At 55.5% G+C, this 14,535-nt stretch overlaps 1 protein-coding gene across 1 annotated transcript; it reads right to left on the bottom strand.

The window, feature by feature from the left end:
- Window positions 1-3,662: 3,662 nt before the first annotated feature.
- LOC135999905 (olfactory receptor 14A16-like) lies at window positions 3,663-4,679 on the bottom strand. The gene has a single exon (XM_065653480.1). It carries the CDS (start codon window positions 4,677-4,679, stop codon window positions 3,663-3,665), a length of 1,017 nt encoding a protein of 338 aa, XP_065509552.1.
- Window positions 4,680-14,535: the final 9,856 nt, after the last annotated feature.

Here is a 14,535-nt window from a genome sequence, read left to right as displayed (position 1 = left end):
GCAGGTAAAGCTGAATTGTCTTTCAGCTGTCACTCTCATACTCCCTGTAGGCAACTCTTCAATTGTGGTGATGGACCTCACTGGAAGTTGCTTAAACTAACGACAGAGTATATTTTATTGTTCATTTTGTTCTGTTGTGTTTTCTTTCTCATTATCTTTTTTGCTTTTGCCAATTAAAAAAGCCTCTTTGTGCCTATTTAAATCTAGATCTCTAAGGAAAGCATGAAGTAATTCGTGCAGAGAAGCTGTAACAATCAAGTGCAAACTTGAGTGGAGAATCTGATGTAAAGAAAAGTGATGTAACTGCCAGGGGGCCAATGAGCAAAACAGGGAGGCTGGAGAGGTGAGGAGTAAGGATGTCCATCCCGTGTCTGGCCTCAAGGGACTGCTTTTCCCACCTGTCCAACCTCCTCAGGAGACACTCTGCACCAGTATCCATGGGATCCCATTCTTCTCTCACTTCTCCCTAGTGCTCATTCAAAATGTCCTCTTTACCTACCCTCCTGAAACCTCTCTAATGAGCTCTATAATTCTTCAATACTTGAAGAAAATGATGGAAGAGACATGACTTGTGAGGGCTTGAAGAATTTTAGTGAGCCCATGGAGTATATGAGGCTGAGTCCATGAAGCTCAGAAGAGACTCAACAAAGCTCTCAAGGAGCCAAAGGCAAAAGCAAACCCCAAATTTCCTTGAAGCATTAATAGGCCCCACTGAGGGCTGTTCCTGACAAAGCCTCCCCAGGGACTCGTTAGAGCAGATAATTGGAGGCTGTGATGACAGGGAGGCCAAGGCCCTGTGCAGGTGGCTCTGATGCTGAGAAACCCCTTGGTTTGCTTTCTGAAGCAGAAAGGAGAAGCCATGACCTCCAGGCAATGGGGAGGGGGATCCTGTCCCTCACACACGGCTCAGGGCTCTTCCTGGGACCGTGGGATGTGGGTGTGCAAGGCCGAGGGAAGGACAACACTGGTACAACAACTTCCAGCTTCCCCATGGGGCTGCAAGGAGACAACGAGGCCCCAGTGCCATGGGGATAACATGTCTTCTCCTAGGCCTCAGTGGCAGAGACAACTGCCATGGCCAAGGTGACAGAGGCCTCGGTTCTGCTGGTGCCTTCCAGCCTTGCCAGCGCCCTTTGCCATCTCCACCAGAAGCTGTTCTACATGGTCCTACACCTGCCCCTCTTTCCCTGCAGGCTGTAGACACCCATCTCCCTTCCCCACCTGCTCTCACCCCAGCATTTCTGTTCCTTCACTGATGTGTCTGCACCCTCACTGGCTGTTCTTTGGAACACAAACCATGGGCTGATCCAGCTCCCTCTGGGTGACCTCTTGCACCACGGCACTGCCCTTCCAGTGACATTTCTTCCTCCTGATAACCAGTCTCCACTTCCCAATCTGTACTTGGTGGCTTTTTTTTTTCTCTGCTGCTTTTTCCCACTACTTGAGAAAGCTTTACCACCTCAGAAACTGCAATTCAAACAGGGAACCCAACCTGTTAGTCTTCTTGTGGTCTTGCACTTGACCAGAGAGAAGTCACCTCACCATGATCTTCTAAATCCCAGCACTGCTGCTGGCCTTTCAGCTTCTCTGACAGACACGACCATGTCCCTGCTGCTGTCCCTTCATGAACTCAGGTGGGATGGACATGACAGCCCGTCTCCAAGGCCTCTTCCTGGGTAGGGCCTGTGGGTACTTAGGCCGAGGTTCTTTCCCAGCCATGTCCCTGCTGCTGGGCTGTCACCTCCAGAGACAGAACTGACACCACAGTCCCCTTCACAGCCACGTGCTTCTGACTGGATTATGAGTGTCTGAGACCCAACTGACCTTCAAAATACCACACCCATCCATCCCCCTCCTTAGCCCCCAGGACCTGACCAAGACTGAAGCGTGTTCTACACAGTCCTGCACCTGCCCCTCTTTCCCTGCAGGCTGTAGACATCCATCTCGCTTCCTTGCCTTGCTTGAAGAGAGCCCTTGTCTCACTCATCTTGTCTCACTGTCCTGCTCAAGGCCGGGTGAACCAGGGGAGGTTGTTCAAGGCCTCCACCCACCTTGGCATCACCCTCAAAAGAGCTAAAATCTCATTCTACAGGAGGACGTGTCCAATCTCCTTCCCAGGGACAGAGGCAGCTGACTAACCTGCAATTCTACCAATGCTTCTTCTTGCCTTTCTTGAACATGGCTTTGATGTCTGCCTTTTCCAAAGACCCCAGAACCTTTCTAATTACCCTGATTCTTATGAGAGCACAATCCAGAATCACGGGCAAGGGTGACGTAGCAGACAGCAGCACTTGCAGTGAGCCTGTCCAAGGCAGCTGAGATCAGTCTCACTGGGCCTGTGTTGTTGGTTCCTGGAGTCACACACAGAAATGTCAGGCTTCTGTCAGGTGTCCACATCTGAGCTGGCCTCATGGACTCCTTATGCACCCAGGGATGCTCACAGACAGAGTCTGTCCCTTTCACACACAGAGGCAGGAGTCGCAGTGTCTCTCTGGCCTCCTGTTGCCACTCCCAAGGGACGGGAGACACCTCAGCCCTGTGGTGTGTCACCCTGCTCTGCACTCATCTGAGATGTCCCACGTCACGAGGAATGGACACGGGGACCTCAGTTCAAGGAAGCACATCCCAGGGCTGCATTCAGGTGATTTCCCATGGGGTATTCCTCCCAATATGAAGTGACCTCAAGGCCTTCTTTGTGCCACAGGCCTTCATGCAACCTCAAGGAATAGTTGATGGTGTTTGTGCTCACTCGCGTTCATGTCACGTCACATACATGATGTGCATGCTCACATCTCATCTGTACAATACAAACTCGGACTGCTGAACTATTCATTCAGTGTCCATCCATGGAGGGAAAAACAACCTCTGTGGTTGAGAAGCCAGTGCTGGAAATGGTGGTTGTGAGGGGCCAGTGCATGATGATTGACCTGAGGCTCCTTCCTCAGGGTGTCCAGTGCACATGGCACAGCCCAGACCCTGCTCTGCTGGTCCTGCAGGTCTCTGGCAGGAGGCCTGGCTGTGAGAGGACACTGCTGTGTGCCCAGCCCTGCACACACACACTGTTCAGCTGTACACTGGTGTTTCAACCTGCAGGCTGCTTTCTTGTGCATGTTCTTAAGAGAAACTTGCCTTTATAGAAGTACTGTTCCGGAAGCCAGTTGTGTCACAGAAGTGCCCATTGCTTGTCCCTGCCTGCGCTCACAGGACTCACACACAGCAGGACGGTGACCAGGCTGCCAGAGCACTCAGGCCTTGCACCAACACAAGGGATGAGAAGGAGAGTGTGGGAGTGGATCGAGAACAGCTCTGGAAGGCCAAGCGCTGCTGCTCCCTGGCAGTGCTGCCAGGCTGGACTCTTTTCCCCTCCACCCACGCACAGGAACTGTCCCTGCAGCTCAAAAAAGGTCTTGGAGGAAGAATCTCACTGAAATAAATACATGCACAGCCCTTTATTTCGTTTAAATACACAGAGAGCATGGCTGCATATCTACACAGCCAGTGGGTTGAAAAGGAAAGGCAGACAGTGACTTAGAAAGGGGATGACAAAAATATCATGACTGATTAAGAAATAAACACCACCAACACACATACACACAAGTCTGAGCCTCTAATGAGTTACATTAAAATTGTTATCTGTTGAAGAGAAGATGACGGGTAGTTTATTATTTTGAAAAGCATCCCACCATTAGTTTCCACAGGGAATCCTTGAGCTCCTGGTTCCTCATGCTGTAGATGAGGGGGTTCACTGCTGGAGGCACCAAAGAGTACAGAACAGACACCACCAGATCCAAGGATAGGGAAGAGATGGAGCGGGGCTTCAGGTAGGCAAATATGACAGTGCTGACAAACAAGGAGACCACAGCCAGGTGCGGGAGGCACGTGGAAAAGGCTTTGTGCCGTCCCTGCTCAGAGGGGATCCTCAGCACGGCCCTGAAAATTTGCACATAGGACAGCACAATGAAAATGAAACACATAGAAATTAAACAGGCACTAAAGACAATAAGCCCAAGTTCCCGGAGGTTGGAGCGAGAGCAGGAAAGCTTGAGGATCTGGGGGATTTCACAGAAGAACTGGTCCAGGCCATTGCCCTTGCAGAGCGGCAGTGAAAATGTACTGACTGTGTGCAGCACAGAATAGAGAAACCCAGTGGCCCAGGCAGCTGCTGCCATGTGGACACAAGCTCTGCTGCCCAGGAGGGTCCTGTAGTGCAGGGGTTTGCAGATGGCAACATAGCGGTCATAGGACATGACTATGAGAATAAAATATTCTGCTGCAGCACAGAAAAGAAAAAAAAAGAGCTGGGCAACACATCCTGTATATGAAATGGCCCTGGTGTCCCAGAGGGAATTGGCCATGGATTTGGGGACAGTGGTGGAGATGGAACCAAGGTCGAGGAGGGCGAGGTTGAGCAGGAAGAAGTACATGGGGGTGTGCAGGTGCTGGTCACAGGCTATGGTGGTGATGATGAGGCCGTTGCCCAGGAGGGCAGCCAGGTAGATGCCCAGGAAGAGCCAGAAGTGCAAGAGCTGCAGCTCCCGTGTATCTGTGAATGCCAGGAGGAGGAACTGGGTGATGGAGCTGCTGTTGGACATTTGCTGCCTCTGGGCATGGAAGACTGTCACAGGAGCGAAAGACAGTGACACGTTAGGGGAGACATCTCTGAGCAAAATTAAAGCCATTTCTCACACACCCTCCCCTGCTCCACACCCCGTTGTCCTTTTCCAGACCTTCCTTCAGCTCCGTGGCTGAGCCCTGGGTGGTGCTGGCTGGAGGTGCCGTGAGGAGTAGGGCCTGTGCCCACTGGCTGCCCAGGAGTCAGCCCTGCTCTGCAGCAGGGGTCATGGGAACGGGGGACAGGGGACAGACCTGGGGTTCAAAGTTGTCATCTGAAACTGCTGCTGGTGAGAAGAGCCTGTCAGCATCTGCACTATCACCAAGAATGAAACAGGACGGTAAAATGAAATTTGAAATGTTTGGTTTTTTAAAGCTTCACAGAATCACAGAATGTTAGGGATTGGAAGTGACCTCGAAAGATCACCTAGTCCAATCCTGCAACTCCCCTGGAGAGTGTTCTTGGGTGTCAGAAACCCTCAGCATTTCTGCTGCACTCAGGGAGAACAGAGCGAGTCCTGCAAGGCAAGAGAATGCCTGTGGGTCAGTGCAGAGTGAGGGCAGCTGCTCTGTCCCTCTGTCTTGCTCCAGCTGCCCTGGGCTGGCACCTTTCTGAGATGGAGGCTGATCACACTGCCATGTTACCCTGAAAAGCCACCAGGCACTGCTGAGAGCAGAGGTTTGCAGGTTGGAAAAAAGGACAGGTCAGCCTAAGGCTGATGGGTTCAGCAGATGTGGTGCTGCTGCTGTCCATGAGCAGAGGAGTGGCTGAAGGGATGTTCCGAGGCTTCTGGCACATGTGCTGATCACTCAGAGTTGCAGTTCAGGAGTCTCAGTGACTTGTTAAAACTGGAGAGCTCCGTCTGCATTTATCCTTTCCTACATCTCCCTCCCCCCAGTCTTGGAATAGGAAATGTAAAGCACAGACTCAGGAAAGCTCATTATCTTTATAGTAATACCTGTATAGATCTTCTCCTTGAAACCTCCAGTTGGAAGCAGTCTGCAGTGAGCTGGAGCTGTGAGTAGACCTGACCCACAGAGAACCCAGCAGCAGAAGGACCCTGCCGTGCCAGGGGTCGCTCCTTCCACCCACGGCTTCTCCCCTCAGTGTTGTTGGGATCTCCCCGGGCAGGCTGAGCGCTGACCCTGGCAGGCGGCAGAGTCCCTGCCCCGGCACAGCCCTGGGGTGCAGGGACCCTGCTCTGCAGGACAGCCCTGGGCACCCCTGCCTGCACATTTGCATTTACACCCCACAGCCATCCTTGGGAGAACGCAGCATTCATGTCTTGTCATTCTGACAGTGCAGAAGGCAATCCCTGCTCTGCAGCACATCCTCCTCCTCTGATCAGAGAATTTCTGAGAGTCGTACTTACATCTCTTGCAGGCTCTGCAATGTGAGAGCTTTCTGAGATCCTACCAAGATTCGCAGATGCATGCCCTGCAGCCACAGGCTTAATATCTGTGAAGATTTTTCTCCAAGTGAGCTCTCATCTGTCCTCCCACTCCAGACTGTGTTTCCCCTCTCTGTGCCTGGCTCCTGTCCCCTCGGTGCTGCAGGCAGAGCCCTCAGCCCTGCTGCGCTTTGCAGAGGAGCTGCTCCTGGGCAGAGCTGTCTCTCTGCAGCGCTGCCGCTTGCCATGAGCTCCCTCTGTCCCAGGAGCCCAGCCCAGCTCAGCAGCACAGGAGCAGCCATGATGTCCCTTTCTCTGGCCCCTCTGGGCTCCCTCCAGGAGTCCCTGGGGCTCCAGGGGAACAGCCTTTGAAACAATCTCAAGTAATCAGTGATGTAGATTTTCTCTCTTCTGCACAGACACTTCCTTCCAGCATTGTGTTCTTTGTATTTAAAAATAAATTGGTATGAGAATCATCTTTTCTTCTCCCGTCATTAGACAGGACACAAGGAATGTTACAGGAAATGATCTAATTTCTCCAAGCTTGGGGAGGAATATCTTCAGTTGAAGGAATTTAGCCATTTGATTCTGATTTTATACTACTAGGACTAGAGACACATTCAGCAATCTTTGGCCATGTCATGTCAGTGCTCTGAAGCAAAGCCTTTGCACACATGGGCTCTTGGACACTTGGTACCAGGTTTCCTTGGGGCTCTTTCCATGCCCATTTGCCTCTGTACAAAAACCGGCAGCTGCCCAGTGGCATCGGCAGAGTGTCCCGCTCCTCCTGGGCCGAGTTCTTCATGCGCCGCCGCTGTGGCCACTGCTGGGGTGAGACGGGCACCGAATCCTCCTGCTCCTCAGCGCGGTGGGCGCAGCCGTGAGGCCCCAGGGCCCGAGGGATGGCGGGGAGTCGGCGGGAGGTGCGGCAGCCGCGGGGCCCGGGCAGCTGCTGCCACAGCCCCTGCGCTGGGATTGTCCCCGTGGGCACAGGCACAGCCAGCTCGGCTGCTGGGCTTTGGATCCCCCGGTGTTCAGTCCTGTGTCCCCCGGTGCCTGCGTCCTCAGCCCGGGTGGCGACGCTGCTCCTGGGGACACGGGTCCCAGCGGGCGGTGGGGATGCCGGTGCTGTGGCTGTCAGCAGCAGGACGGGGTAGAGGTGGTGGTCCCAGGGCTGTTGGTACCAGGCCGGGAGGTGCTGGTTATGGAGTGGTGGTTCCCCTGGGTGACGGCGGGGTGCCGGGCAGGGCCGTGGCCTCTTCTCCAGGGTTGGGGCCGGCAGGGTCGCCAGGTGGAGGTGGCAAAGTGGCGCTTGGGAGGCCCGGGGCCAGCGCAGTCGTGGTGGCAGAGGGGGCTCCCGGTCACCATCACCGTCTTATCCGCTTCCGCGGGATGGTGTGAAGCAGAGCGGTGTCATGGGCCTGGGGAGCTCTCGCTGGCACGGGGCGCTTGGTCTTAATGGTCCGCGCGGCTCCCGCTCCCGGCAGCCCCCGGCAGGTGACGGTGCCCGGTGGCAGGGGCAGGCGGGTGAGCAGCACCCGGAGCTGCCTGCGCTGCAGCTCCTCCATGAGTTGGGCCGTGGAGGGCGGGTGAGGCTGGGGCGCAGGCGGGGGGCTGGCCAGGGGGCTGAGCAGGGGGACCTGCAGGGGGCTGAGCAGAGGCGACTCCAGAGAGTCCTGCAGAGGGTCCCTCCAGGGACTGCCCAGGGGACTGTCCTCTGAAGGTTCCCCAGAACTCTCTGGAGAGCTCTGCTCAGGGCTCTGCAGGGGACTCCTCTGCGGCCAGGGGGGCAGGTCTGTGGCCCCAGCGTCGTGTGTCCCCTGGGGAGCCGGCAATGGGGAGGCCATCACCCCCCAGAAGGGGTCAGTGTCCCCCATCATGGCTGTAGCCAGGCGCTCCTCCAGGCCGTCACCCTCTGCCCCGTACTCCCCGAAGCCTCCAGTGACAGGGGTGCTGCTGGCCAGGCTGTGGGGGCCATCGGGGAAGGTGGTGTCCCCGTACAGCAGCATCTCCGCTGTCACTGGTTCCTCCATGCAGCCGCCCTCTGCCCTGCGTTCCAAGAGGTGGGGGAGCTTGTTGAGGGTGGGGGTCAAGTGAGGGATGTCAGGGACATCAGGGATGGTGTCCTCACCACCCCTCAGTCCCCCAGCCACCACTAGCTCCTTGGGACAGCTGCCCTCTGCCACCTACTTGGGGAGGTCGGGGAGCCCCTCGAGGACTTCAGTGGTCATGCGGGGGCCGTGGGTGGTAATGCCAGCGTCCCCGCTGTCCCCGAGCTGTGCCTGCCCCACTTGGTCCTGGGAGTAAATGGTCTCGTCCACGTGCTCCCAGAAACCATCGAGCTCCCTGAGGCTGTTGGGGAAACGAAGGACATCAGGGATGGTGTCCTTGCTGTCCTCCAGCCCAACTGCCACCACTCCGTCCTTGGAGCAGCCACCATCCGCCACGTACTCGGAGAGGTCCGGCGGCTGGCTCAGGAAGGTGAGAGAGCTGGGGACATGGCTGGTGACCTCGCCGTCCGCCAGCGCCGCCGCCTCTTGCTCTCTGGGGCTGGTGTTCTCTGCCCTGTGCTCGGAGAGATCAGGGAGCTCGTTGAGGCAGGTGCTGCGTTTGGGGTATCAGGGACATGGGGGCTGGTGTCCTCCCTGTCCCCCAGCCCCAGTGCCACCGCTGGCTGCTTTGGGCAGCCGCCCTGGGCCACGTACTCAGAGAGGTCAGGGAGCTCACGGAGGAAGCTGGCCAGGTCGGGGCTGTCCGCGACATCGGGGACAGCGTCCCCGCCTATGGTGGCTTTGAGCCACGCGGACAAGCTGTTGGCCACGGTGTCCGGGTCCGGCTCAGCAGCAGCCCCGGTGCAGGCGGCTGGTCCCTGCTGGGGCAGATTCCCCGGGCTCCCCAGGGCTGCCTTGGTGGTCACAGCTGCTGACAAAGCAAACAAAGCCACCCAAGGCGGGCGATGCCAGCTGTCCTCAGCTTGGCCACCTGCCCGTGGGCTCTGCCAGCCCCAGCACTCACCTGTGGGCTCCCCGGCGGTTGTGTCCGCTGCTGCAGCCAGGACGGGCTGGTGGGGGCTGGCAGCAGGGACGCCGAGCTCCACGGCCACCCCATCCCTGCCGGAGGCCTCCGCTGGCTCCTCGGTGGTGTCAGGCAGGGTGTGGGGCACAGGGCGGCTCCGCACCCACCGAGCCGCGGGGCCACGGGGTGTCGGGGGGCCGGGGCGGGCAGGGACGGGCAGCTGGTACGAGCCCGCGGGGTACAGGGGCTTCCCCTGGACCACAGCCCATGGTGCCAGCCCCACAGGGTGCTGTGGCACCGGTGCGGTCCCCGTCAGCAGCTGCTGTCCCCAGGGGTAGGATGGGGCAAATGCAGCAGGGCCAGGGGGCAGCTGGAGCCCTTGGGGTAGCTGCACCGGCTGGACCCCTTGGGGCAGCTGGACCTGCTGCACCCCCTGGCAAAGCTGCACCCCTGGGGACAGCTGCACCACTTGGGGGACCTGTTGCAGCTGCATCCCCTGCCACAGCTGCGTCCCTTGCGGGAGCTGCACCAGCTGCCCCAGGGCCCCCGGCACCCCCTGCCAGACGCTGGCCTGTCCCAGGTGGTAGGTGACAGGGCAGCCCTGGGCAGGCTGGGGGGGCACCAGCAGCCCCTGGCCAGCGGGCAGCACATGGGCCGGCACAGGTGCTGCCATGGCCGGGATGGTGTAGAACGTGGCTGGTGCCCGTGACGCCATCAGCAGCTGGCAAGGGATCGTCTCTGTTGGGGGAAGCACAGAAGGGAGATGGGGTGAGATCCTGGGGGGCTGATGCGGTTCAGGTGACCCGCAGGGCAGGAGCAGCAGGAGGAACGGGAGCTGCTGCTGCCCCGGCCATGGCGGTTGGCCAGTGTGGGGTTGGTTGGGGACAAGCAGCCTCCGTCCCCATGGCCGTGATTCCACCAGCATCGGCCTCAGTGTTGTGAGGGGTTGAGATTTCACAGCACATCCTCCCATCTCAGTGATTTCCCTTTCCTGCTGGTGCTTGCCATACATGATGGTTTCCCAATAAGAATTTTTCAGCCCTGCAATGGTTTCCCATCCTGACGGTCTCCTGTCCCCATGATTTCCCATCCAAAGAGTCATTTTTCAGGGGAGGTGGATTTCCTCCCTCTAATTTGTTGGAGTGAAGAGGGCTGGGAAGGAAAGATGTTGCTTTTTCGTCACCTAGAGTTTTCTATCCTGTTTTTCGCATCAGGAGTAGTCTCTAGGGGCTAATGGGCTCATGTTTGCCTCAGACCCACATGGTCATTTGCCCTGTGCAGCCCACATGCTGCTTTCCCTGCCAGCGGAGCAGACAGGAGGAGGATTGCCAGCACAGAGGTTCTGGCTCCTCCTGAAGAGCAGCCTGACAGAATTTCTCCTGGTGTCCAAAGTGCTTTGAGCCTGGTGATGAGTCTCCCATCACACCCAGTGGAGCCCATCACTGGTGCTAAAGTGTGGCAGGGAAGCTCTGAAACCTCCCCCAGGACGAGTCCTGGTCCATCACCTGTCTCAGCTGCGGCGATCAAACGGGATGAGGACAAGGGTGAACGAGGGATGACGAGGAGGAGGGTGGTCGCGGACGAGGATGGGGACGGACGAGGAGGAGGACGGACAAGGATCAGGGTGGAGAAGGAGGAGGACGGACGAGGATGGGGTCAGACGTGGATCAGGAGAGACGAGGATCAGGACGGATGAGAAGGAGGACGGACGAGGATCAGGGTGGACGAGGATCAGGGTGGATGAGGATCGGGATGAATCAGGGTGAGTTTGGGTTTGTGTGCTCTGCTCACAGTGGGAGTCACTGGAGAGCGCAGGGAAATCTGACCAGACAGACGGGCTGTCAGTGGCCAGATGGCCTTGGGGACAGTGTGGGGTGGTCATGGCAACACGTGGTGACATCACAGAAGCCTTGGGAGCCAGAATTTTCCAGAAGGTTTTCCACAGCTGTGTAGATGTGACTTGAATGAGAGCCTTGCTTCCTCCTGTTCATCCACACTGGCATGAAGCAAATTTTTTGTTTTCTTGCTCCTTTCCATACAACTAATACACTTAAATCCTCCAGAACCTGGAAATTTGTGTCTTTGTTTCTAAGCTCGCAGTATGGGGCTGGACTAGATGAGCTTTGCAGGTCCCTTCCAACCCAAACCATTCTGAGATTCTGTGACAGAATAAAAATAGTGGAGATGAGCAGGTACTTGGGCAGCGCAGGGTGAGGATGAGCAGGAGGTGGGAGCAGCGTTTCCTTGTCTGGAGCTGCGACTGATGCAGCTGGAGGAGCTTGTTTGGAAGACGGAGAAAGCTGGATTCATCAGGTGGCTATCTCCTTACTCTCTTATCTGCTTTTCTTTTCTTCTCTTTTCCTTCTTTTTTTTTTTTTTAATTGTTTTTGACCCTGACACCAGAAGATATGAGCGAGAAAGCCAGTAACTGTGAAGTAAAGAGAAAAAAAATCTGGAAAGTTTATGAGCATCCTTTTCTAGTCCTTATTACATGTGTTACAGGCATGTTTGCTCCACTCACATCAAGGCACTTTCCTCTCTAATCCCCTGTTCTTCCTTTTAGAAGTAGCAGGATTCCTGTCAGTGTCTCCTTGGGGAATTTTCTAGTTTTGCTTTCTTTCCAGGCCTCTATCAATTGCTTTCCATGAGTGTATTTGCTGTAAAGACTTTTTTTGGTTTTATTATTTTTTAGACTGTCTGCAAAATCCAGATCAATCTGCCGTACGCTAACCCTGTCACAGGTGTCACGATCTTAGTCTGGGGTTTATTTACATAGAGAAAATTATTCTACTGGGCTTTCTCATTCCAGCGATGTTCAAGTCTCAATAAATATTCCTGTATAGCCACTATTTCTATAGAACCAGATCTTTCCTTTTTCTAGGCCAGTTTACTGTGAGAAATGAATTAAGTAGAATAAGATAACAGATGTTAGAGGTACTTGCGATGGGAAGCTTTACCAGCCAAGCTGGTATTGGGGACTTCAACAGGGAATGGCTCTCTGTGTCACTCGGTACCTGCAATGGGGCTCAGGTGAGGCTGAGGACGAGCCCCTGACCTTATCAACAGGTCGGAGAGGATGTTTTCTGTAACAGTTTTCTTGGAAACACAGGAAATTCATCCTGATGACTTTAGTGGCAAAGGAAAATTCAAAGTCTTCGGTCCTTCCCTGACAAGAGAACAGAAGTGGCAGGATGTATATTTCTCTGTGTGGGAAATACCAACAGATTGGTGTGGGAATATAAAATATTTTCTCTTTGAGCATTTTCCCGTCGTATCTCTGTCCTCCTAGTGCCTCTTGTTTTTTCGTATTCTTGTCCTGGCTGCAGTTGAATGCACTTCAGCCGAGTTTGTTAACTGGAGAGCTGGGGTTGTGGGTGAGCTCATACGGGACAGCGGCGTCAGGGAGGGAAACTACGAGTAGCGAGTGACAGGACCAGAGGAAAAGGCCTCAAGTTGAGTCAGGGGAGGTTGAGGTTGGATCTGGGGACAATTTCTTCCTAGAAAGGGCTGTCGGGCAGTGGTGGAGTCACCATCCTTGGAGGGGTTGAACAGACAGAGAAATGAGGTTCTCAGGGACGTGGGTTAGTGCCAGGGTTGGTTTAACAGTTGGACTCGAAGATCTTGAGGGTCTCTTCCAGCTCAAATGATTCTTGTCAGTGTTGAAATCATGCAGGCCATATGTGTCCCTAAGCAGAGCCGGTTCAGGTGACCCAGAGGGCAGGAGCAGCAGGAGGAACGGGAGCTGCTGCTGCCCCGGCCGTGGCGGTTGGCCAGTGTGGGGTTGGTTGGGGACAAACAGCCTCCGTCCCCATGGCCGTGATTCCACCAGCATCGGCCTCAGTGTTGTGAGGGGTTGAGATTTCACAGCACATCCTCCCATCTCAGTGATTTCCCTTTCCTGCGGGTTTCATGTTGACCTGGAGCTGGTTGCCTGGCAACAACCGACCGGAAGTCTCTGGGGAGTCAGGGGACCCAGGACAGCCAATGGCATTTGGGGAGGCGGGGCAAGTCATGTGATTGATAGGTAACCAGCCAATCAAGCTTTGAGGCCTGCAGGAAAGGTGGCGAGAGCTGACCGAGCTGGGCAGCGTTCAGGGGCGGGCCGTGCTGGCTGCACCAATCACAGCCGGTGGGAGTGCAGCACCCGGGTGATTGACAAGCGATCTGACCCATCACCTGATAGGAGGAGTCAGGGACCAATCCCAACGAGCCAATCACAGGAAACATCACCTCAGGGGAGGAGACTGACAGCCCTCCCGCCCAATGGCGGCGCAGCCCAGGCTGAGGAGGCGGCGGCTCTGCGGGCGGCCAGGCTGAGCTTTGCCGTGGCGCCCGTGGAGCTGCCCCAAGGCTGAGCAGCCCCCAGCCCAGCCCTGGGGCCCTTTTTCCTGCAACTGGGGCCCTGGGGATGTTGTTGCTGCATCTGGCTCAGGTGTGCGTGGGCTGCTCTGGCCTTGTTCTCCTGGGCGGGGGGAAATGGTACCGAAAAGTCGGCAAAAAGGTTCTTTAACACGGTTTGGAAAGTGGTAAAAGCAGCACTTTTGTTACAGCGCCGGACACTCGGAAGATTGCTGCTCTGATCGAGCGTGTGTGTGATTCGCAGTTCTTGCTGTTTCTTACATACACCTATTGCATATTCATTTCTTTCTCCTGCTTAGTTAGTGCATCAAACATAAATTATTTCCATAACCCCGCCATAACTTTGCTGAAGTCCGTCCTTGGTACTCGAGAGTCTTCATCAGGGTCTCTGGTGTCCCCGGTTTCTCCCCAGCTGCTGCCCCCCCGGTGTCGGCTTCTTGACCTGATTGCTTGATTGTGCATTTTCCCCTCTTGCTGTCTTTTTGTCCTTTTTTTTCTTTCCTTTCTGTTCTGTTCCTGGTCCCATCTTTTCTCACTGTATCCCCCTGTCCAGCTGCTGCCCCTTCTTTCCTCTCTCTCTTGCTCTGTTTTTCCTCTCTCCATCTCTCTGTCCCACTGCCCACCACAGTTGTTTATTCCTTCAGTGCTGTCCCGCCCCCTGTTCCTTTGCCCTTTCTCTGTCACTCCATCCCAGTCCCGGTGTATTTTTAATTTGTTTTTTCATCTCAGTCCTGAACCATTACTACATTTTTCTTCTTCCACCCCTTTGTCCTGCTCCCTGCCCCTGTCTTTGTCTCTCCTTCCCTTTGTTCTGCTGCCCATCTCATTTTCCCTTCCTGCTCCAGCTCTCTGTCCTGCTCCCTGCCCCTCTCATTCCCTCTCTGTTTCTCTGCCCTTCTCCCTGTCTGTCCCCCGCTCTGTTTTGCTGTCCTGCTCCCTCTGTAGTTTTTCCACTCTCTCTGTCACTCTCTGCTGCTCCCTGTCACTTTCATTTCTCACTCCATCTCTGTCCTGCAGCCCAAAGCTGCTTTTTGGTCTCCATCTCTGCCCTGCTGCCCAGCCCAGGCCTTTTTACCTCTATCCGTGCCCTGCTGCCTGTCTCTGCTCTTTGTCTTTCCCTTTGTGCTGCCTCCCTCACCCTTTTTCCTCTGTCTGTGTT

Source organism: Caloenas nicobarica, chromosome 30, assembly GCF_036013445.1.
Source record: "Caloenas nicobarica isolate bCalNic1 chromosome 30, bCalNic1.hap1, whole genome shotgun sequence".
Taxonomy (NCBI): Eukaryota; Metazoa; Chordata; class Aves; order Columbiformes; family Columbidae; genus Caloenas; species Caloenas nicobarica.
This window is presented reverse-complemented; position numbering and strand designations above follow the sequence as displayed.

Bases quoted from the DNA above. Each gene is read 5' to 3' on its own strand.
- LOC135999905 (XM_065653480.1), bottom strand. From the start codon at position 4,679: ATGGCTTTAATTTTGCTCAGAGATGTCTCCCCTAACGTGTCACTGTCT.